This window comes from Hylaeus volcanicus, chromosome 1 (genome assembly GCF_026283585.1).
Source record: "Hylaeus volcanicus isolate JK05 chromosome 1, UHH_iyHylVolc1.0_haploid, whole genome shotgun sequence".
NCBI classification, from domain to species: domain Eukaryota; kingdom Metazoa; phylum Arthropoda; class Insecta; order Hymenoptera; family Colletidae; genus Hylaeus; species Hylaeus volcanicus.
Genome location: NC_071976.1, coordinates 26,871,255 through 26,895,723, shown reverse-complemented (window position 1 = coordinate 26,895,723; position 24,469 = coordinate 26,871,255). Strand labels below are relative to the sequence as shown.

Sequence of the window (24,469 nt, the reverse complement as noted above, 5' to 3'; positions counted from 1 at the left end):
AGTACACACCGTGTATAACGAGTACGGCGTAAGCCAAATCTAAATGCACTAGAGAAAGCATTTCGTGCATACAATGATTATATGCAAATCTAGCGTACGGGTAATAAACGCCATATACAACTTTATAACACAATTGAAACCACGTGGACGGATCAATCAAATTCTCGCGGCCATTTCGTAGCAATGATGGCCGCACCTGAAGACACTCGGTGCAGATGTAAAGTCTGTATAAAGATTCGTGTGACGATTGACCAAATATTAAGCATTTTAGATATATACGGTTGGCTGTTAGATTCTTACGTTGTGGTACGTAACACAAAATATATTTTGCAACTACGTTTTTGGTTTATTCGTTCCATCTGCAGATGGTGTGTAACTTAAATGTACCATTTGTGCTGTTATCTTTCTTTTGGTAGTGATATGGATAAATTAGAGAGCTTGTTCTGTTTGTCGTAGGACTTTTTCGAAGAAAAATTATGGGAGAAATTACCGGAAAGTTGGAAGTGTACATTGCAAGATACACCTCCACGAGAGTTTGGTAACTGGTTGGCAGGAGACATCTTGTGGTGAGTACGAGTACTATACTATTTAAATGTAGGTTTCGCGTACTGATGAATAATTTTTTTTAATTATATGTTGCAGCACACGCGTGTGGCCTTTGTCGTTACTCGCACTTCGTCAAGTGACCAACGTTTTACAAATTAATAGAAACCATGGGGACCCAGCAAGCATTGTATCTTGCGAATCTAGCAAAAGTGCAGATATTGAGAAGGATGATACAAAGTTCGAAAGAGATAGAAAAGATACATTTGACGACTTGTATTCCCACGATGATAAATTCAATAATTTATTTTCTAAGCATATAAAAAAAAAAAAGCGATATGAGATACAAGAAATAGCTCAAGTAATGTATTTTCTGCTAATGCACATACTTATACTTTGTTACATCGTAATTATTTATAGGTATGCGCTGACTGTGCTTATGAAGCAAATTCTAAATGTATTGTTGATATTGGAGCTGGAATGGGTCATTTAGCTCGTATCCTAGCATTTAGATACGGATTATGTGTTACCTGTATCGAACAAGATTGTACATTGTTGCAACAAGCTAGGTAAAGTTGCTGTCATATAGAATTAATATTAGAATTAATATATAGCTTTGTGTTTATTGCAGCAAGTGGGATCAGGAATTATTGATGTCTGTAAAAAAGTATATTCCTGACTTTTGCGAGAAGATTCCACAACATTTGTCAGCAAAATTGGAATCATCAAACTTGGATGAATCAGAGCTAATTAGTCATTTACAAGATTTGTTTCAGAACAGTTTTAATTTAAACAAGACAGAAACTAAATTTGGTCTTGTAGGACTTCATCCTTGCGGAGACTTAGCTCCATTACTGTTACAGCTTTATGCATCTAGGAGCGAAGCCAAATTTATTTGTATTGTTGGATGTTGTTATATGAAATTAACCTTGAAGTTTGTACAACTTTTATAAACCCCAACTGTACTAACTTTATTGCTTTATATAACAGGAATGATTTCTAGATCAGAGATAAGCGGATTAAAGGGTTATCCACTTAGCAAGTACCTGTTATTATGTAAAAATCATATGTTAAGTTATACATCCTTAGAAGTGGCATGCCATGCCATTGAAAAATACTGTGACAAACTAAAGACTGGAAATTATGAAGATTTAATAGTTGAGTAATAGAAAATTGAATCTATGAATGCACTGTATGTAAATATGTTGTTAACTGATTTATTTTTAGGTGCATACTTATAGAGCAGCTCTAGAAACTATCTTAGTAAAGAAAAATAAAAAGCATAGTCAATTAAGAAATGTCAAAGTAGCAAAAGGAATGACATTTCAACAGTTGAGTGATTTACGTTGTACTATTATATATAAATGTTTGATTAATCAATATATGAATTACACCTCATTTTTTAGGTATTGCGTTACCGCAACATCGAATTTTGACACACATATTCAACCAGAAGATTCCGATATTCACAATCGTGAAATTAAAAGCTATTTGAATCGGTGGCAACAGGTTATAATATTCGGATCTTTGCGAATGATGTTGGCGCCATTAGTCGAAACAATCGTCTTGCTCGATAGATTTTTGTTTCTATCCGAGCAAAATTTATCACCAACTCTAAAACCGGTATTTGATAGCAGACTATCGCCTCGAAATTTAATGCTAATATCTAAGAAAAGTAATTAACCGGTTTACAATTCCAAACTACATTCCGATAAATTACAATCGTCTATAAACGTTAACCGAATAGTCACCACAAAGGACATTTCGACTATGGTAATTCCCGCGTCCACGAATTAAAGTTAATCCAAATTATAATGTGCCTCTATTTGGACAATACTACTTAATTACAATTATCATCAATTACAGTATCAACAATACTGCATTTTACTTCCCTTTCCCTTTCAAACGCACTTCCAAAAGTTCCAAAACCACAATTTTAAAAGAATGAATCGGTAGGTGAAGTCACGTGATTCGCGTTAGGACCGAAACAGCGATGCGCTGTGCCCTGTAGCTCGGATTCAATAGAAATTATATAAGTTACTATTCACGTGAATCTTTTTATTTGATAAAAAACGTGTAATAGTAATAAGTAATATGCCATTACATGCGTATAAACGCAATTGCATATTGAAAAAAAGGAATTTCTTATGCATCGAATTTAGACAGTCGCGACATCTATAAAATTTGAAATGACGTACTAATGGCGGTAAATACAAACGATATTTGTTCAAACAAATAAATTCCTGTTTATTAACGCATTTTGTAGACACAGTAGCAGATTTATTATAAACATGTTCCGATAGCTTATCCGATGATTATAATATCGACAAGAATTAAAAAGGATTAAGATCGCTAAATAAATATTTCACGATCTAGATATAGTACGTCGCTGAATTTGTATTTGAAGAGCCACGCATACGCGGAAGAAACGGGAAACGTAACAATACTGCGTACACTCCTGGACAGACGGCTGACCAATGAAATTCTGTCTTGGGTCACGTGGTACGATTAACAGAAGTTCGTCTCGCTGTAAGAAGCATAGTTCGCGTTCAGACGTATCGCACGAGAGAATGGGCAACAGGCCAATCGGAGCACAAATCGAATAGTTGCAGGCGCGTGCGCGCGATTCCGCCCTAAGGATTCGTCCCGTATTGGAGCCGCGGCGTCGACAGATAGCGCTGTAGTGGCCGGCTACTTCGCTAGAGGCAGAGACGTTCCTCTCCAGCAACACCGAGATCCAGTTTCCCTTAAGCCGCTCTCGCGCGTTTGTCTGTTGTCGTCGCGTTCGCGTCGTGTCCTACCGATTATTTTCTCCTTCCTCCCCCCCTCCCCCGCCACCCGCGCACGAGATCGTCGACACGGTAGAGCAGCCGCGCGGTATACCGAGTGTCCACGCTTTAAAAAAAGTAATTTTTGCCCGGTGCCCGAGCCCCAGGATGGCGTTCAACGGAGACGGACCACACTCGAAAAGGCAGCGACTCGAGGAATCCGGCCACAGGGTGAGTAGTTCTGCACGTTGATTCCCGGTGTAGGACGTGTTTTTTCGGTATCCGGCTGAAACGCTGGGCGTTCGGCCAGTTTCTGCTCCGTTCGGTGTGTTGTTTTTCTTTTTTCTTCTACTCGCTGGTTATGCGAACGGTACGTTGAACGCGTGCGTTTCGGCGTGTGTCGCGCGAGACAGATTTACAACCCGTGTGTGTGTGACGGAGGGGGGAAAGTCGCCATTTATCCGGTCGCTTTTACCCGTATCACCGCCACCGCGTCGAAACAATGGGCGATGCGCGCGCTCTCGAAGGAGATTGTCTCGTGTCGGCGGTGTCGTGTCGTGTCGCGTATAACAAGAAACGCTAGGCTTACGATACGTGGCTCGTGTTTCGGCAGACGGCAACCTGTTATACCCCGTAACGTGTGCCACCGTCGGTTTTCATCGACGATTTGGAGTCGACGACGCCGTCGCCACCGTCGTTTGTTGAGAAGGGTCCGTTCCCATCGTCGTTATTGGCGACGGCTGTGCGCGAGGATGCACGTTCAAAACAAACCTCTGTCGGTGAACCGGGGTCGATAATTTCCATCGCGTTATCAGCGCGAGACGAGGCGTTGTCGCGATCCTCGACGTCCTGCGATTATCTCGTTTCGGGGGGCAGTTTCGTCTGCCGTGGCCAGAGACAGGCGAAATTGTTGGCGAATAATTGATGACGTACACGAACAACGTGTATGCGATTTACTCGCGACGCACAGTGGGACGTTCGCGTGAAATAGTTGGCAAATGATAGTTTTTGTGATTTGATTTGGGATACCCGTTCATTTACGCGGTTGTTACATAGATTTGGACATTTTAGTGAATAACAGTAACTGTCATGTATTGGGTATAGGGTAAGGTTACGTGTGAAATGTTAGGTAATTGTTGATCGTGGGGTTTGACGTTTATTTGTCGACGCATAATGAGATTAATTATCTATTTTTGGGATAATCTATTTATTTACAGAGTTGTTGTATAGACTCGGACACTTTTAAGAAAATAATCTTACGTGTTAGATAAATGATTGGGTATAAGGTGAATTTGTATAAAATGTGAACACGTGTTTTGTAGAAAATTGTTGACGTCACCTTGATTCGTCATGAAAAGTCTGTAGATAGCTGAAAGTATAAAATGATTTTATTTTTTTAATTGCTTTTGGTAGTAGTTTGAAAAAATAGTAAACATTTAGCGGAAGTGGATAATAAGAACTAAAAAGAATATTAAAATCAATAACTGCAATTAATCAATGAATAATTTTGAAACATGTAACGAATTTTTTGCTATACTAAAAATGTTACGACTCCAAGTGTGAAGTACATACTTGGCTCATTAGGAACCATTACTCAGTACTCGAACTCGAATCAGAAGCACTCCAAAATTTGCGTAAATTACTACGACTCTAATCGTTTTTCAGAACCCTTCACTTTGCTTCTGGAACTATCAGCTTTAGATGTTTCGTAAATGAAACGAACTGAAATACGAATCGCACTTCTCAATTGCTCCAAAATTGTTGTATCAGGACACAAGTTTTAAAAATCGACTTTTGATCAATTGTTTAATGCAAATATCACACTGTGCCAATTTATTTACGATCTTGAATCAATTGAACATCTATCTTCAGATTTATTGATTGCCCAAAATGAGATATAGTATCTATGCTCCAAAGTTTTATTTATATACCATCGATAACAAGTAAAACGTTTATCCTTTGTGCGTTACTCGAGATTTGTATTTCGATAAAAATTTTGCCTGTCTCTGACCCTGACCCACGAGTTACCGAGGGAAACAGACCAGATAATCGTAGCACCGTGTTCGTACGCGATATAGTTTTGAGACTCTTCGACCGCCGGCTCTGATGCTCTTATCGAACCGTTCATTTGGGGCATCGTTTTCGCGCTGAAATCGATCCCTAGCCATTCCGTTAAAGTTGTATTAACCGAATGTATCCTGCGAGGGTTTCGAAGGTACGAACAAGTCATTTCACTTGTCGATGTTGTTACAATGTTTAAATTTTTTCGGAGCAATTTTATTTTTCACACTTTTCAGAACACACGATAAACGCGTTTCTTCCAAGCTTCGTTTTAGAACCGTATCTGTGAAATAAAATTTCACGATTTATGAGGGGAAGCCACCTTGGAAGCTTGAAAATCATAGCTATATTCAACAATTTTGCTTTAAAAGAAATCGATCCAATGTGGCTACTTTATTTGAACGAATCTGAATGAAAATTATTTCCTTGGATTGCTATGGTTTTTAGTGAAATAGTAGAAAAAGAAATGGTAGAAATCTACGAGAATGTGGACAAACTTTTCATTTAAGTAAAAATATGAATTTTCTAAAAACACCAACAGTCTACCTACAACAGAAAAGTATAACAAATAAAATTGTTCCTCGCATTCTGGCAATTACACCTCTATAACAAACATTTATTCAAGTTTTTTTTTTCTTTCTTTTTATTATAAACCCTACTTAAATGCTTGTTACGCGATGTGTATCATATTAAAAAAATTATTTCTTTGTAATTGTATCTCATTTCGATGCAATATATGTATGTTGTTTTGAATGGAGTATTTTTTTACGAGATATCTTTTAAGTAGCTGTATAACGTACGGTAGCGTGACAATCATGATTAGTTACTAATCGATGCGCATATACTATCAATCTTATGAGTCACATTACAGTTCGAACTCGTGGAGGAATCAGAACGCGGTAAATATATTGTCAATAAGTAGCATTGAAACACACCAACGCAATCACATATCGACATTACACGTGCGATATTATAATCTACTACAATCCATCATATTTACAATCTATACGCAGTTCTTTCTAATATGACCAGAGGGAAAAGAAACTTTCGCAACGCAACTTTTCTATTATTAGTACCATTATCACTATTCTTGGCATTGCTCGAGAATTCGATACCATAAATTAAGCATCATTGGCAACGTTTCGTTATCTCGATTAGCCATTTGTTTCTATTGATTATTTGACCATTCGTTATCGTCGCGTGTACGGTGACACTATCATACGGAACGATCCGCGAAATTATTGCACGGTAAAAGTTAAACACGGCAAAGCCGTGGAAGGTCATTGTCACGTCAACTACTTCCCGACCTTCGTTCCACGGTTTGCTAACACTGCATGCTGCTGAGAAACACATGCCACGGATGATGTAATAGTAGGCGCTGTGTGTTACATATGCATGTATGCCAATCATGGTTTTGCGGGATGCTCGTTCTGTGTACTTCAATCCGGACATCGAACTGCTTTTTTTCTTCCGTTTTCATTTATGAATGTCAAGCCCGCAACGGTATATTACTGTCCATTCAGGAGATTTTTTTTACCTTTGCCTGGTAAACACGGTTTATGTCGGTTCGCTTACGTTTACTTGATGGAGACACATCATATTTACTAGTTGAAAGTACTATTATTATTACTACTGCGTCGTGAAATGTTGTATCAGGTTATTACAGTATTGGTATACAAGAACAGGGGATTGCACTTGTATGCATACTGTGCTACCCTAGTAACATATTACCATTGCAGAATTCATTTTATAATAATATAATAAATAACTACATTATATTATACTGCTGTATCCTACTACAATGTGACAAATTACAATACTGTTGTATCACATTACTGTAGCAGCCAACAATATACATATATGTATATAATTCAACAGTCTCCGTAAATGCACAAGTTTCTTTACGATAGATAGCCAGTAACATGATCCGGGATCGGATATCTCGACGAGACAATGCTAATGCAACGATCAAACTTTTTTTATTATTACCGTTTTTGCCGTAAAACTGTTACCATCATATTCCTGACATTTTTCTGATTAAAATGAGACCAAACACGACGTAATTCGCAACATATTTACTACCAACATATTGTCTCACCGAAATAATCCCGGTGTTGGTCGCCATTTTCGCATGTCGGTCCGTCCTCTTCTTCATTCGCGGTCCTTTTCTACACTCGAAGTTTGTTGGCAAAACATTAGAAGATACAGCAGCGACTGAAGGAGGTATGCAAAATCGGAGACCCAAACATTGCACTCGAGGTTTTTATGTGTTTACACTTGACACGTGTCGAGCGTCGAACGTAGGAAAGGACAGATAGTGGAAAGAGAGAGAGAGATCCGAGAAAAAAAAAACACTCGACAGAAGCGTAACAATCGGTTCGGATCATATTACACCGGTGGGCGGGGCTACTCGGGCGAAACTACGGGCAAAAGAAATAAGGATGGCCTGGAGGCAGGGGGGTGGGTATCTGAGAGACATACAGACTGTCCCAGCCTAAGTGATACGGAGCTCTAACTCCAAAACTATCGGCCGAATGCAAAATTTCAGATATGGAAATTGCATGATAAAATGGGGCTCATGTTTCAGCGAGAAGGAATTTTTGTTAACTTTGTTATTTAACGTGATACGATGGTCAAGTCTCGTTCTTCAAATGGAACTATATATTTTTTTATACCATGCGATAGTACTTTTCAAGACGAATTCATTAAGCTTTAATGTATTTATCCGATTTTTATTAGTTTTCAAGCTATAACGCTTCAAAGTTTGCTAATTTTCAAAGAGAAAACTCGGTTCGGCCCCGGGCGGTCCCATTGATGCAGTAAGGCACCATGCGGTTCTTGAAATCGATACGGTGGGTCTCGTTTGGGATTCTTTAACAAAAATTCCTTCGCGCTGAAACATGAGCCCCATTTTACCATGCAATTTTCATATTTGAAATTTTGCATTCGGCCGATAGTTTTGGAGTTAGAGCTCTGTATCACTTTGGCTGGGACACCCTGTATAATTATAGCAATATGTTATTTGAGAGGTATACTAGTTGTAGCACTACAGTAGGCCGCTATTAGAGAAGTACACTAGATATAACATTACCGACTACTAAATATATGCTATTAGTACTCCTGTAATGTTATACCTAGTGTACCTCTCCAGCAAATAACTATACTTTAATTACAATTCAATAGTTCGTCGGCGTAAAATTGACCTTTCAAAGATATATCACAATACAGTAATTTGAATAGGTATTAGGGACCACTACTCCATTTTTATTTCAAATCTCTGAATCATCGTATGAAAATCATACCTCGCGACTCTTATCACTCGCCATTTCAATCTGCTCCATTTATAAGAAATCGATTCCTACAAGGTCAGCAGGGCGCAGTAACTTGTACTTACTGCATGACATCCGAAATAATAGTTACTATAGTCGACTCTATAGGTCAGCATTAAAATATGCATCTGAACGTGTCCAAGCTGGAGTGTACGCTACGTTTTGCGGCGAAACGAACGCATAAAAGTCGCATCGGATGGTTAACGAGAAATGGTTTTCATATACGCTACGAGCAGTAAAGATTTCTTGTTCGGTCGTGTCGCGCTTTAATTTCCTCCCCGTAGAGATCGACGAAAAAACGGTAGCCTGTTGACTCGTCATTAATGTTAATTGAGTTACGACTATCAGGAATACATCCACGCAGCTCGAATGGCAATGCGTCCACCTTTGCAGCAAAGGCTTTACTGCCGGGCGTCCTTTGCACTGTATTGCATAATGCATACGGATGCCGGTGGATTTCTTGGTTGCAGTTGCATCGACGCTTGCATGACTCCACCATTTATTCAATTTCGAAAAAAATATAGTATCGTCGGTGAAGACCTTTCAGAGGGAATCCATTCGCAGTTATTGAGACGAAACATTCAAGACGATACAAGATTTAAAGAAATATAATGAAGAATAAGAGAAATTAATTTCTATTTGGCTGGCAAGGAGAGCGCAAGACCTTCGGGTCACCGATTCCGTTGAAACTTTATATACCGGTTGATTTTGCCGACCTGTGTACGAAAATATAGTATCGTAGGGATAGAGACTCGATACTCTTTTTAGACATTTATGGTCAAAGTTTCGTTATTATCGTTAGTCGAAACTCCACGGTGCAGTTTAAGGATTGCTATCTCGATCTGCCGCGAGATACATCATTTATCTCGTTATTCGTCCCCGTTGGACGTGTAATGGGATTCGTCATTAATCTCATCACTCGTAATCCGTAACATATCTTTCCATTAATCTCGGTCATTCATATGTTTCTTCTGTTATGGTGCTGTGGGTGTATCAATCATAGCGATAACAGCGGTACTATTGGTCGATGACAACACCAATCTGTGAAATGTCGCTTGAAAATGGAATTGGAATTGAAGCACGCGAGTTGAAAAACTAAATTAAAAACGCAGGTAGTTGGTACAGGGATTATTATTCAGAAAAATATTCGTTTTGTTTTCTTTATGTAATTATTTACTTGTCAACTTTTATTTGGAAAGATTTTTCGTATATTTAATAAAACTGATTGTACTGTTTACCTGGCTTCTTAATAAAGTGTTATTTCGCGTCGATCAGGTATAATTCCGTGAGTTTTTATGGGGAATGAAGCGTATTTAACGGTAATAATTCTTCATGCCAATGTGAACCGAAAAGTCCAGCTCCACTTTGTAATCCAAGGCTTCGTAATCGAGATTGGAACAGTGAAAGTTATTACCTGTGTGAATGCATGATCACGTGTTTCTCAGGTGCGTGCGCGATCAGCTGACTGGGACAAAAATGGAGCGCGCGAAATGGGTCGAACCAGTCAACTTTTGCTCATATCTAAGTAACGAAGCTTCATATTGCAAAATGGTAAAGGATTTTTCGATTTATTTTAAATTGATCTTTGAAAAGGTCTCATACTCTTGAAGAGAAAGTCAGGAAAACTAAGTACTCTACTCTTGCAACTGATTATCTGCTACAATTAACACTATTGGAGTGAAGGATTGAAAGGATTAAAGGGATTAAGAGATAATCACTACCAAATTTGATTATTGTTGTTTAACAGCTTCGCGTTTCTTTGATCGGGTTAAACTCAGCCCGAAATTAATTTTCTACCGCTTTGATCAAGCTATAATCTGCAACTTCTGCCTAGAATCTCGACTAATTTATCCGACGCTAAGGTGTCCAGTGTACCACGTCAGTTTTGTATCAAAATTCCGTCGTTGATCACGGTCCACGCTCAGGAGCGATCGGAATTCGTCTGTTCGCACGGTTTGGAGACCAGAACGAGGATGAAGGTCTCTTGCTTCCAACGGTCACGCGTACCAAGCTCGTTCGAACTTTGCCAACTCAAAGTCAAGCCGTCTCTCAAACTCGGCGACACTGTCCGTTTGGATCTCTACCGGTGTGTCATACCGACCGAAATATCTTTACCTCGGTATCCTTGCGACGTAACGCGCGCACGTGCCTCCTAACTGGAATGCTTCTCAAAGTAACTCCGTCACCTGTGCTGGCGTGCACTTGTTCTAAAAAGATCGATACGCTGTCCGACGGGCGGATACTTGAAAATCGCACGAGAGCATGAAATTCATGAACGTCTACTCGAGCGACACTCTCGCTCGGTTTATGGGCTGCTGCCGACTGTAACGGCCGAGTATCGCTTGAGTGTTTAACCAGAGGCGGTTGAAACGATGGCTCTTTCATGGTGAATCATAAATTCCCGATGGTTCATTTTGACCGGAATTTTGTAACCGAACAATCTCTTGAACATGTGCGTTGCACGTATCATTCGATCGGAATCTTTAGTATAAATAATTTGGTTTAGTTTAGTATAGATAATCGTCGTAAATAGTCGTAATCGAGTAAATAATTTAGTATAGATATAGATATTGATTGGCCTGTTTTTAGTTATAGGTTTCGAGTTTTTTTAGGGATTCCTATTTAATACTTTGAAGAGTTTCAGTTTAAGGATTATAGAGTTTCAGGTTTATTAATATTTGATAAAAAAATTATGAAACTTTTTAGTGTCTTATTAAAAAAGTTCGTTTGTACGTTAATTTAGTGAAATTTTAGATTCCGAGGTAAATGAATAGTATCTAGTTTGAGGCTGCAGCATTTTTATCCTTTAATTAGTTCGTTAATATTCTATGAAGGAAGTGACAAGATTAATTAATTCGAGCGGAAGGGGAGAATGCGCGTGGATGTGGGATGTATAATAGAAAAAGAGGGATGAAATTGGAGAGGAATATTCGTAACAATTTTCCCCAGCATTATGTTGGAGAATGCTTTCGAATTGGGTTATTGCATTTGTTATAAGCCCGTAGCCACATGGCATGCCTCCGAATGGAAAAACCGCACTTTCGATCCTATATAATGGAATAGCACCTGCACCGACGGATAAGAGCATTGAATACACGATAAATTGTCATCGATCATAATATCATTGTTTCGTCAATCATGATTATTGCTCCGACAGGAAAATAAACCGTCCTCCGGAACGCGATGACGGGCACTGAAAGGCCATTGTTCGCGTTCCATTACAGTTTTCATCATTACATCTTCGTATGATTACGCATCGCGAGAAAGGAATTTAATATCGTACTTTTCTATCGAGCGATCGAAATTCCACTCGATAAATCGTATTTTCTGGTAGCCGGAGCATCGGGGACCATTGAGCCATAATTTACCTGGCTCAACGTTTCTGACTCGTGCGTAAGCCCTCATTGTGAAATATGCTTTGTTGGAAAATATGACAAGTATCGAAAATAATGGGGTCGACAATTAAATACAAAGACATTGAAATTTATCAAGTTAGCAATTTAATTAGCAATATTGCAGATCTGGAAATACTGGATGGAATTTAGATTAAGTAATCGGGTTTATTGGAAACAATTATTTCACTGTTAGGATTTTTATAGGATAGGACTATTAGGATATCGCGTAAGTCAATGCTTTTTAAACTTCTACATTAGGAGTTAGGGAAGAGCCTATAGGGTAGCCTATTAATAGCCTTTTTCCAATCGTTACTGGTTGGTAAAGTGTTAATATTATAAGGGAGTTGTATAGTAATTTGTATTATATCAAAATTAGAAATAAATTTTCATCTTCAAGACCTGACTAAAGTTCAAGGCTTAGTGGAAACCTTTTGCGATTGTTTTCTTGAAAGTACTTCCTTCGTGTTAGAAATAGCTGCATACCCGCAATTCCTGGTCCAAGATTGTCGAAGCAAATAGCAAAAAAGTATTTTTTGCAATACGTCCAAGCGATGGAAAATGTTTTGAAAATTTTCTCATTAATCTACGAAAAAATTGTTTTCGCAGCACACCGACGATCTTGTCACGGCACACGCCAGTATCCAACGTCATACTTGTTGCGGGGGAGGAGGTGTGGAGCACTGACATAAACTAATGATTAATAGCATTATTATCATGGAAACGCAATTCATGAGCGTAAAGACGGATTTCTCTCGCATCGCGAATATTACTCATTTTCAGGATCATTTTTCATACCTCTTTGCAGAACATGTGTCGAAACACTCTCTAATAATGACCGCGTAACACCAAAAGTGACTTACAATCGTTCTTTTTATTGTGGATAATATCCATCTTAACTATATTTATTCCATAAAATATTATTCGTTTATTCAAAGCGAAAATTGAAACGTTTTTAGTCTAACCGAGACTTATACTTCAGTGGTTCCTTTAATTTATCTTATTCCACGATACAAATTTTATTTTTTGAATTTGAAAAAAAAAATATACTTGGCGAATTGAGTAACCTCCTCCTTTTCGAAGTCTGTTAAAAAGACCTATTCTTAGCTGAAGCTTTGGATTGGAAAGTGTATTAATTATTCCTACCAAAAAACCGTTTTAATTTACGAGTCACATTTCCATTCGATAGGGCTCCTTCTGAATGGAAAGCGTTCTGTTAAATAAGATTTTAATTATTCAGAACGCGGTTTCGATCGCTCGCATTATTAGAAATTTCCCTCGCGGAGAAAAAAACGTTCCGCGAAAATTCGCATCTCATAGTACCCGTTTCGCAACCACGAAATTTATGGAGCACCGCGAACGTCGAAGCGAGAAGAGTTTTCCCGTTCGTTCAAATATATTTTACTGATTACAAATCGATCGCGACCGATTGTCGAGGTCGATAGAGAAAATCACATTTTCGTCGAAACGTTATTTTCGGAAAGGAAGTGCGTACTTTTCCCCGCATCCTCTCTGTTCGCTCCGTTATTTCCGCAGTTGCGTCTCGAAATAACCGTACCGAAATAAAGGCTTGTTCTCGTTAGCGTGGAATTTCTTTGAAGGGTGAAGCTGTCAAACAACGATATTGTTGAACATGCATCTAGGCATGCCATAAAGTATCGTAGAGGAGCTTTTGACAGGGCACGTTAGGTGACTCTTAATTGTGTGTCAATCCGTCGGCAGGCAAATCTGGAACAGAAAATAAAAAAGAAAGAACCGCGGTACGCGGATGCAGGCTTCGTTTTACGAGCGGTAACGTAACGAAGAACGGGTTTAAGAACCTAGCGTGCGCTAGGTTTTCATGAATGAAAGGTGATGTTCTTTTTCCTGCCGTTAGGTCGACATGAAGATGGTTTGTCTTGGCGTAATAAATTTATTAGTGAGAGTTTTCGTTGTCTGAAACGAAATGTAAATTGTAAATTTAGAAAGAGCAGTCTGTATAGATATTGGTTGAGAAACATAGTTTCTATGAGTAATCGTTTCAGTTAATTATATTTTGAAAATATATTATAAAATACTATATCTGTGCTCCTACACTTATCACAGTTTAGTTTCATGCGTACCAAGAAAGACCTCTTATTTTTTCATTTTGTAAATAATGAAATTGTAACTGGTTTGTATATTATTCACAGTGTATAATCATTCTAATTTCATTGTTTATAGTTTATCCAGTTGCAGACATATTACTGTTCACTTTCCGACGTGTTCAATATACTGTTGCTCAGAAGTCCGCATAAAACCCTTAATACTAAACCTATCACGACCTTATATGCTACGTATGAATTATCTACAATCGTTTCATGCGTTATTCGATTTATTTTCACGTGAAATATTTTTGCATTTAATTGAAATATGTGTTTTTAAAACTAGTTAGACTCACGATAGAAATATGTAGTTACAAATGAACGTCGGTAGATTTAGTGTTAATCAAAACGTTTGATTACTCCCAGAAATTCATAGTAACCTCTCGCCTTCATTAAATGCTTTAGAATTCCATCACTTCTATCTCGTAGCCCACATTTTCTTCCGCCCCCTTTAATCCAGTACCTATTAGAAGAAAAAAAAACATACATGTCGAATTGAGTAACCTCCTCCTTTTCGAAGTCGGTTAAAAACCTATCTCAATTCCACCAGAGTTAATTTTTCGTCCACACCAGCTACATATTTCGTACTCGATACAGTCAACAGTTGTAAGTCGTGGATCCTGTCTTAAAGCCCGCCGTAAACACTGCTCCGTGCGCACATCAGCGCCGTGCTCCTCCATTCGGCAGAATTTATTTCGTGTAACGGGAAAAGACTACTTTGACCATATATTTCGCAGTCCGGATCTAGGAACCGTCGGCGTCGATTCGTCGAAAAAGTATCCCTCTCTTGTTGCACTTGGTTTCTCGTGTGCCTTACGAAAAGCACGGTATGGCGATATTTCTCTCTCTCTCTCTCTCTCTCTCTCTCTCTCTCTCCCTCTTTTCGTTCCGTATCGAAGGAAACGTATCGGATAGATTTGTCACGGATACGGATGAAATTGCGAACAGAACGACGCACGGGGCATCATTCATTCGTGATTTCCGTGGAGTAGCAGCAAATACGTTGAGTAGGATGTTCGAGTTAAAGTAAGACAGTCCCTGGGAAATTTATTGGACTGTCCGCGGTACTGAGACGCGTGATTATTTGCTCCGGGGGGAGAATTTGTCGGTCCCGTCGCGACAGAGAGGAAGAATATCAATCGCCGGAGGAGAAGTTCCCTTCACGGACGAAAACTTGCCTTCCCGTTCGGAATCCTCAAGTTTTCGCCCGTCCCTCATCGGCGCGGATTCCCCGAAACGTGGTCTAACTTCGAACAATCGATTTATGGATAGCCCGAGCACCTAGCGTAATTAATTGCTGAGAAATGTAGCGTATATGAAATAATTTGAAGGGTGGCTCGATGGTCGGTGCAATAGAGCAGGTTCTGCCTAAGACACGCGAGGTGTTCTCTAACCCATTCACTGTTAACTACGAGATGCCTCGTAGTTCAAATTGATTGGGATTATTCAAAGGATAAGTTTATAGTCTTTTGAGTCACGAATTATTGCAAAAGAAGATCGTAAATTTTCTCTTACATTTAAAGACTGTCCTGCTCCACCTTTAAATCGTTCAAGAATCAACTCTCCTATATAATTTTATTCAATCTCCAGCACACCATTAGCCTAAATTCATATATGATCAAAATCTCAGGTGACCCGTTCCAGGTCACTGCATCGCGAACGAGGACTATCTAGTTTCATCGTCGGTCATAATCGTATTTACTCGACGAATCTCATAATTACAGATTTCGACCACGTTTCGAGGATTTCGTCCGCCTTCGCGGAAACTCGAGCCGTTGGCAATAATTTCTCGGTAAGAACTGTTTGTCGTGGGCGGGAGTACGGAATCGTTCATTATTATGATTAATTGAATCGAAAGAGTTCGAGGGATTGTAATTAGAACCGTTCTGGGCAGCGCGGGATATTCGATCCGCCGTCGAGCTGGCTGCCCCGTCATTGATTCGACCATCGAGAGGCCATCGATTTGGTATAATTAATAGACAACCGCTAAGCACTGGGCGGCACGGAGAATTCTAATTACGCGAAGGGAAACGTGCCACGACGCTCGCAATCAGCGTTTGCCTGTTGGCCTCGAGGATTCGAAACATCCTGGATCGCCACAAGGAGAAACCGCGGAAGGTTTTTTTTTTATTCATCACTCTGATATCTGCGTTACTGTTTGGTTCGCGATAAAATGGTTCCGGTTTTAAAAAAACATATACATACATACGTTATTGATTCGTCGCGGAGTCGATAGCCACGTGTCGGGACACAAAAGATTTCAGTTTTTAATCGCGCAAAAAGCACGGTTCTTCGTGCGAAGAACAGCCGCGCAACACTGGCCAGAAATGATTGTCCTGCATTTTAGGGAATTCGAGAATTCGTTGCTGAGTGTTCCGATTACTTTTGTTCCTGGACGTCTGTTTTCGGTATGTTTTTCGCTGTCGACCTGGTTGTTTGCAGTTGTCGACCTGTTAAGCCTTTCATGAATGTGCATCGGTAAAAATTAATAAATAACAGGCTTTTACCAACGACCACCCGCGAAGAACCCCCAGTTACATAGATCAAGTACAGATCACTTGAATGGAAATAGCACAAACAAAACTCGCACGAACATCTACTTAAGAGCATCACAGCGCTCAATTGTCTTTCATGTAATCAGAATTTAATCCTCTATGGGCTGAATTTTGTTTCTGCAAACTTTCAATCCAAACAGAGAAAAGGACCAGAGGAAATGAGAGATCTTGTTAAAAGTGTTAGATAAATAATATGAAATCTGGTATCGACGTTCGAAGCCAAACGAGCATAGTACGCGTGGCTGAACTTGAATCACAATGTTCAAGGATATCAAGTTCCTCCGTTCATGGAGTAATCGGATTTGATCATTTCTTTTTCGCGACGATTTTTCGTTGATTTCATTCCACTTCCTCGGTTAGACATACAATATGTACGGTTATTTTGCGCGATATTGCGTCCCATTTGAAAATAATGCATTTACGCGACGCATCTCCCGCGAGCTGAAAAAATATTTGCGCTCTCCAGAGTGGGTTGGTTCGCGTATCTGTTCGGAGGATACTCTTATCTGTTGTGCAATAATTTCGTAACGCTGGCGTTGATGCAACCGTCGAATTCGCTTATCTTCGAAATTAGAGATGTTATCGTTGCTACGCAGTCGTCGCGGTACAGATTAACGCATCGACTCCCAAAATCGGTTATGTACAAAACAGCCCGAGGTTTATCTACCACGAAACGGGTGGAAGTAAATGTTTCAATCATTGGAAGCAACATGACTGCAGTGTATTGCTTTAGATTTGTTTTAGTGATAAGTTCTGCGCTGGGTGTAGAGTAGTTTGTGCTAAACAGATTTAATTTATTTGGTCTTCGAAGTTTTATGTGTTTAAATGAAATAAAAATGTATTTATTGGTTATCGGAGCAACAAATTCATTTCTATTAATTTATGTAGGTAAATCCTTGATGAGAAAATAAATTAAATTTTTGTGGTAATTAGTTTTAATTTATTCATTCATCTTGGGTAAAATAGTTATACTTTGAGTACGTTTTTAATTGTTTTGTTTTCGAGAAGTGTGTATGCAGGACGATATTTAAAACGCGAACGTGACTCCGTGTAGAAATTCATCACACAGAGACGATAAAGATAGTTTATATAAATACGTTCCGTTTAAAAATGTTTCGGAGTTCATTAAATATTTTTAATACGTACCGTTCTCGACGAGGACGTGAATTGAAGTAATTAACCAGTAAATTGTGAAAATAATAAATACAATCCATTCGATGCGAAACTTCTATAATTAGACTCTTATAATTAAACTCGTAGACTGAATAGGAAAACGGTAGCATCCCACAGATTCGATTGACGACATAATACATAACAAAAATAAGATTTTATTCGCAAAAATAAATCAGGAACATGAAACAACATTTTCTGGTATGCAGTATTGTTTTCGAGAAAGTTAATCCCAAAGATCAATGGCCTACACGCGCCGTTCACCAATAAGCCTAAACGCTGGATCCTTCAAGCCTGTATAGCACGATCAAATCTTTGACTTACGCCTTAATATTTTACTGACATATTAGTAAATCCCAATGTCTCGAAATATACAAACGAAAATCAATATTTCGATCTTGGAGAATGGGAATAATTTCTTCAATTACAAATAGTTTCTAGTTGAGTTTTTTCCAAAACGGAGCACCGCACCGAAAATCTTCATCGGACGTTTTCGATTCGTTTTTGACCGCAGAATTGCATCCTCGATGTCTGTTTAGCTCATTGCGAGAAAAACGAAATTAGAACGAATCTCGTCGGTGAAGAGGTGATCGTCGAACGACGGTTTTTCCCCTTTTTTCCATTTTCCGCTCTTCCTATTTCCCATTCTCAGCAGTTTTGCTCATTTGTAATGAGGTTCGTTGTCAGCGACATGAAGGAGATTCTTCGCTGAAAATGACCTGGTCGCCGAGAATCGGAAATAATGAAGAGACCATCATTTGCCGCATAATGCGAGTGCGCTGATTTCGAGGGAAACTCTGTTCGTTATTCGACTATGCAAATGCGATACAAAACGCGGACTGCACTAGTCAGTGACGCACGATCGCTCGTGATGTATAATTGGAAACTGTAAGCGGGAAAAACGCGCCGGAACGTGTAAATGTACAGAATGGAAATTAAATACCGTTGCGTCACCTACTGAAAGTTTCACATTTGAATTAAACTACCGTAATTTATACCTTAACGAATTCAGCTCGAGTATGCTCCAATTGCTTCTGTAGATTTTTCCCGGCGAATAACGGATTTGTTGACGTTCTACTAAAAAAACAATCTGCTATTGAATATAGTCCTTTTTTTTTGCATAATGTACAGATTGATCATTGTAGGTGATGCGATGTTTTAATTATTTCGTATAAATTATTCATTAATAAATTAATGGTCCAATCTTCTCGACTTTGCTTCCAAATTAAAAACTAAAGATCTGTTTGTATGATCGTATTATTGAATTACATAGATACAAGGAATTTTGTTCCCAAATAAAATCGTAACTTTGTTGGATCGATTTTCTGTTACCTTTGTTTCTTCACATAAAATCTTATACTATCGTGTGATCCAAGTTCAAAATTTTATTTTTAGTTCACGGCACCTTTTATCATTCAGCAAACAATGATCGTTGAACCCAGTATAAAAGATACGAAATCTAAAACAAACTTGTGAAGCCTCGACAATGTTAACAGAATGCCCAGCAACACATTTTATCGCAGTTCAATGTACGATCTTTATTTTCAACAGATAAATGTATTAAGAGAGCATTCCATACCGAAACCCAGAGAAATCCTAGGAACAATCCAGTAAAACTCGAGGGTAAGCATCGAGATAAGGTCAATATAGGATTAGGATGGCATTAGGATTACACTCGGAGCGTAGTTACAGTTGTCGATTTAATACTCAGAGTTCTTTCGAACTCGCAACTGGCTGAATTGTATAAACTTGATACAGACAAAATGAACAAAATTCGCAGAAGACATACATTATATAATTAAATCAATAATCAATATTGACATAAATTAATTTACGGCAAAACTGTAAATTGTAGCGTCGTGAAAAATATTCGTGTTGAAGAAATCCAATAGATTTGTCTTCTGAAGTTCAATTTTCTGGAGCTTAGCACAAAGTTGATCGAGAAATCGAGGCCAGGGTATGTGAAGTTTCTGATAGACGACTGCTGTGACAAATTGTTCAGGAAACGTTTGAAGAAAGCCATTTCAACTTCATCCCGGGGAGGATCAGTAGTTTCGTTATACATACTTTGGACTACTTTGACTAGCAACGAACTGAGATTCTAGGGTTCTATTGTACAAGGATATCAATCGTTAGTTGATCGTTGAAGTTAACCTGTTAGAATAAATCGATGATCCGAGATTCCTCGGTACGTAGTTTCTGGCTGAGCAATGATGTCCATGTCTATAGTATACATTACAGAACTACAAAAGTTTAGTGTCAATCACGCTCGAGATTTCTATGAATGTCGCAAAACACGTTTTCGTCACATTTACATTTCTTTTGTTTACATTTCTCACTAACTACTTACGTTGCCTTTTATTCATACAAAAAGACAAGCATATATTGAAATTCATTTCTGTCGAAACTTTCTAATTAATTCTAGTAAATCTATTGCACTCGTGAAACCATTATTTCAATAATAGAAATGTGACAAGAAATCTTTGTAAACCTAGTGTCAACAGGGTATTGTTCAAATATGTTGTTAAATGTTCCTAGATATTCCAAACTAATTTCAGTGCTATTCGAGGGATTTCAATTCAATTCCCGACGTAATGCACCCGCCCTAATTTGTGCGTGACTTCTGCATCACTGCGTCACCCCCTGCCTGTAAACACTGTGTCATGGGTGTTCAACGGACCGTATATCACCCTAGCCTTGATGTCTTTCAGTAGAACTTCCTAAAGCCCTATCCTGTCACCCCATTTCCTACTTCCAACATCCTTCAAACCTACTACGCTCCCTCGGATCGTTTAGCGCCAGTTTATTTTTCTATGTCGGCACTCAAACTCCGAGACCCTAACTCCGTATTCAACAGTTGCGTCTTCTTCGTGCTACCTTTGTAGATGTCATTTTATTATCTGGACTTCAATTTTTATGATTCCGATTGTTGCTGCTTTTATAAGCAAGAAAAGTCTTGAATATTTTTCTCCACATTTGTACAAAAAAAAAAAAAAAAAAAAAACAACTTATAGGGACTTTTAATATTCTATCCGACTAACAAGCATTTAACTGGTTTCATTTTACCATTCAGGGTATCGGTAGCAGAATCACCAGATCCTTAAGCGTTATGAGTTTCTTCGTACCATAAGTTTCGTCAAACACTGTCCGTAGTGTTTAATTTCGCGTAATCCTAGCCGTTACACGACATCAGGTTACGCCGTAACTGACCCAGAGCTTACGCGGATGACTATGCACAAAGTTTGCGCGCTGCAAGCATCGGCCTTTCGAAGTTCACCTAATAGCATGGATCCCTGATTCAGGTCATACAGAAAAATAACAAAAGAGGCAGACTGATCTGACAATCTTCTGTACAATTTGGTCCAAAATGTTAACTTTTTCGTATAAAAAATGGGTGGGTGACGAGGAATTTATTTACACACATGTAAACAGCGAAGAATGTGTAATACGTTGATCTTTGTAAGTGAACCATCCTTTTTCGTGACGTTCTTACGTCAAATTTCGAATAGGAAGACTGATTAGTCCCCTATTCTCATTATTAACATGACCGTGTACCAACACGATTAGAGAAAAATTAATATTTCTCGATCTTCCTCCTCGAGGTATGCAAAATATTATGAAACTGATAACAAAAAATGAGTACAACCTTAACAAATCACGATGGAAACAAAACAACGCAACATCGACCAATCCAAAGCTTAGGGCACAATTATGTACGAAACTTTTCACGCTTCTAGCATTGGTAGGTTCGAGGTCCACCTACAATTCCCCGTTTAGACTTGTCTGAGTACAGGAAGAAACTGAACCGAGAATGTTGGAACACCCGCCGCGCAGACCTCATCTCGCCATCTCGCAAAGACCACGATACGTTTATGTTTCGGTTGGAATTCATTTGGTTGCTCTAGTTACGTCGAGTTACACCCTTTGATCGTCGTTCGAGCGCGAAAGACGTCGGGATGCCGGGTCGCCATGGCTGCTAGAAGGCATCCAGGCATTCGATACATCGGTGTTCTGTCTGACTAATGATCGCGTGTCCATCCTCGCCTATGCCTGGCATAAATCTGGCCTTAGACCACGCCGTCGGGGCCAAACGGGAGCGTCGTTCGTCGACTGATGTCTCGAATTCCATCAAAACACAAAAGCGACGCGTCCGCCGTGCTACGTGCCCGCGGATCAAGCGAAATGGGAAATTAAGTTGGACGTTACGTCGGGAGCACTGTTCTGGTCTGATAATCGCGCACGCATTTAATTAACAGCGCCTGACGGATTCCTGCCAGGTTGATTCTTATTCGAGAACCGACCTCTCGCATGGTTTCAAACACTACTTAGCTCAGTGAATTCGCTGTGCAGAATGTTCGTTGTGTGTTAATGGGAGAAAGTATTTTCACGCGGCATTGTCATCGCGTCGCAATTATTCAAACACAACGGATGACATGAATATGAAACTGAAGCCTTTCGTGCCTCGAGAGTGGGGGAATATAACACACTATTCGTTTGTGTCTATTGCGTTGTAGGTCGAGTACTTTTCTACTTTATTACGTGTGCAAGACATTGTAACAAGGAATAATCAAAAAGTATGCTAATCCGACTGCCAAGGGAAGAATTATTTCTATATGTTCAAATAAGATTGAAGGAACAGAGGACGATCGAGGTCAAAGTGTGAATAAGTGTAATCTACTAATGTACATTTACTATAATTAACCTATGCTTATGAAAAGTAATTTTTCCATCACACCATAAAATATTACTTCAAACCTACAATTATTCACATCGCTGTACCCTCTGTAATTAGGAGAAGGAGAAAGATAATAATTAATCAATAAAATTGATTCTCCGTTACAATAGCCTGACATGTTTTATACACTTACAAGCTCAAAAAATAGATTTCATTTCTCAAAAAATAATCCATAAAAGCAAACACACAGTTGGTATCCTAACAACGTGAAGAATGTTCAAAAACTAGTGTGTTTCGTCGGAGACGAAAGGTTTAATCTCGTTGAAGGGTTTTTCCCCCTATTTCTTTTGAAGAAACTGTCGGAAAATCGTGTCAGCGTTGGCGAAAAATCCTACACGATATACCTGACGCATTCCTCGCGTGTTTCACGTTCGTTCCACAGGCCAGGAGACTGTTTCGACGAATAGCACACTCCCCGAATATTAAGCGACGCGTTGTTTTGTGTTTCAGGCAAACAGAGAAATGAAGTAGCTTGTACCACGTCGACGGCGCGTATTGTTCTGCTCTAATAATTGCGTTCAGAATCAATTGGGCGTAACGAAAAGGTTCTGCCACACCGACAATGATTTAAGACCCACCAAATAGCTGACTACAACGCGCTCAGGCTATGGAATGTAGGAACACTTGGTCGAGGTGACAATTTCACGCCACTGCAGCGTTCTTTGTTCAATTATACGATCTTTTAATTCATCATTCGCCTCCAATAAAATATCACTCATCCATTTTCGAGGGTAACAAAAAACACCGAATGTGGTATCGTATTTCTTCGGCTCTATACACCGTTGACAAAGGATTAATGGCGGCGATGCATCGGAATGATTTCTCAGGATCCTCGAGCATACGGCCCCGTACCACTGCAACGAATACAATATAATTTCTCCCATCCAAAAAATTCGGTTCTCCGCTCGAGTATTGCGGCTCGAGCACTTTAATATCCATTCATATCCCGATGCCAGTCGCAGGGGGACGGGTTTTCTATTCTAGAGCTACCCTCGGCTGTCTCGTTCTTGTCTCGAGTACCTCGCTCTTTTTCCGCCTCGAGCGAAATCGATAAACGGACGTTGTTAGTTGCGCGGCTACCGGCAAATATGTACTTTGCATTTCGTCCAGCTGGACGCGGCTGTCTGTAATCCAAAGGCTAATCTCTGCCATTAACGTCACTATGCTTCGATGAACTAAACCTGCTGGGTATCCTTTGGCGCGCAAACAGGGAGTCTATCAAGTGTTCATCCGCGGGAATGCGTATTCCAGTGACGGATTTGGAGAATACCTGGGAAATGATGTGAACAGAAATTGCTTTATAAATTTAGAAGAGTTCTGTAGGCTGAGATCAAAGCCTAGGCTGATCTGGAAGAAACGTATTGAAATGGAAAGATGAGAATTTCAGAAAAATATTAGACGAATTTGCTAGCTTCTTGGGGAATAGTTTCATCAACTGGGAGGAAAAGATAAACTCGTCCGTTAGGTCGCAATTAACCCTACGGAATATAAATTAACTATTTGCACTCGGATGTCCCATATGAGGAGACATCGTAAGTCTAACAAATTTTGTTAGCGTCAAATCCTTTATATTTGCAGTGCTGTCAACGCTTCAAGAAGTTAGACTATTTTATGTAATACGATTCCTGTTCGCACATTTTGCATTAAAGAGTGCAAGAGTGCGCAGAGTGCAACGGTTTAATATTTTAACCCCCTTGAAATGAATAAAGAAAATTGTACGCGGTTGGATAGCGCTATGATAATAGCAGGGACGTCTTATTACATCCTAAGAAAAGATAAGTTGTCGTACCTAC

The 24,469-nt window shown here is 39.2% G+C and overlaps 2 protein-coding genes across 3 annotated transcripts in view; both read left to right on the top strand.

Moving 5' to 3' along the window:
- The first annotated feature begins 171 nt into the window (after positions 1 to 171).
- Positions 172 to 2,435, top strand: LOC128872612 (methyltransferase-like protein 25B). Its single transcript, XM_054115478.1, has 8 exons — positions 172 to 306; positions 457 to 566; positions 643 to 904; positions 964 to 1,112; positions 1,175 to 1,477; positions 1,547 to 1,700; positions 1,771 to 1,874; positions 1,950 to 2,435. Exons 1-8 carry the CDS (start codon positions 184 to 186, stop codon positions 2,224 to 2,226), a joined length of 1,482 nt encoding a protein of 493 aa, XP_053971453.1. The 5' UTR covers positions 172 to 183; the 3' UTR covers positions 2,227 to 2,435.
- Positions 2,436 to 2,958: 523 nt separating this feature from the next.
- The window catches only part of LOC128883500 (heterogeneous nuclear ribonucleoprotein L), a 208,864-nt gene continuing 187,353 nt past the window's right edge, over positions 2,959 to 24,469 (top strand). Inside the window, exon 1 of one of the 2 annotated variants that reach the window (XM_054135935.1) lies at positions 2,959 to 3,542. In XM_054135935.1, the coding sequence (XP_053991910.1) occupies positions 3,480 to 3,542 (63 nt within the window). In that variant the 5' untranslated portion in view covers positions 2,959 to 3,479. The remainder of the gene's footprint in view (positions 3,543 to 24,469) is intronic. The other variant, XM_054135927.1, reaches the window with a different exon arrangement.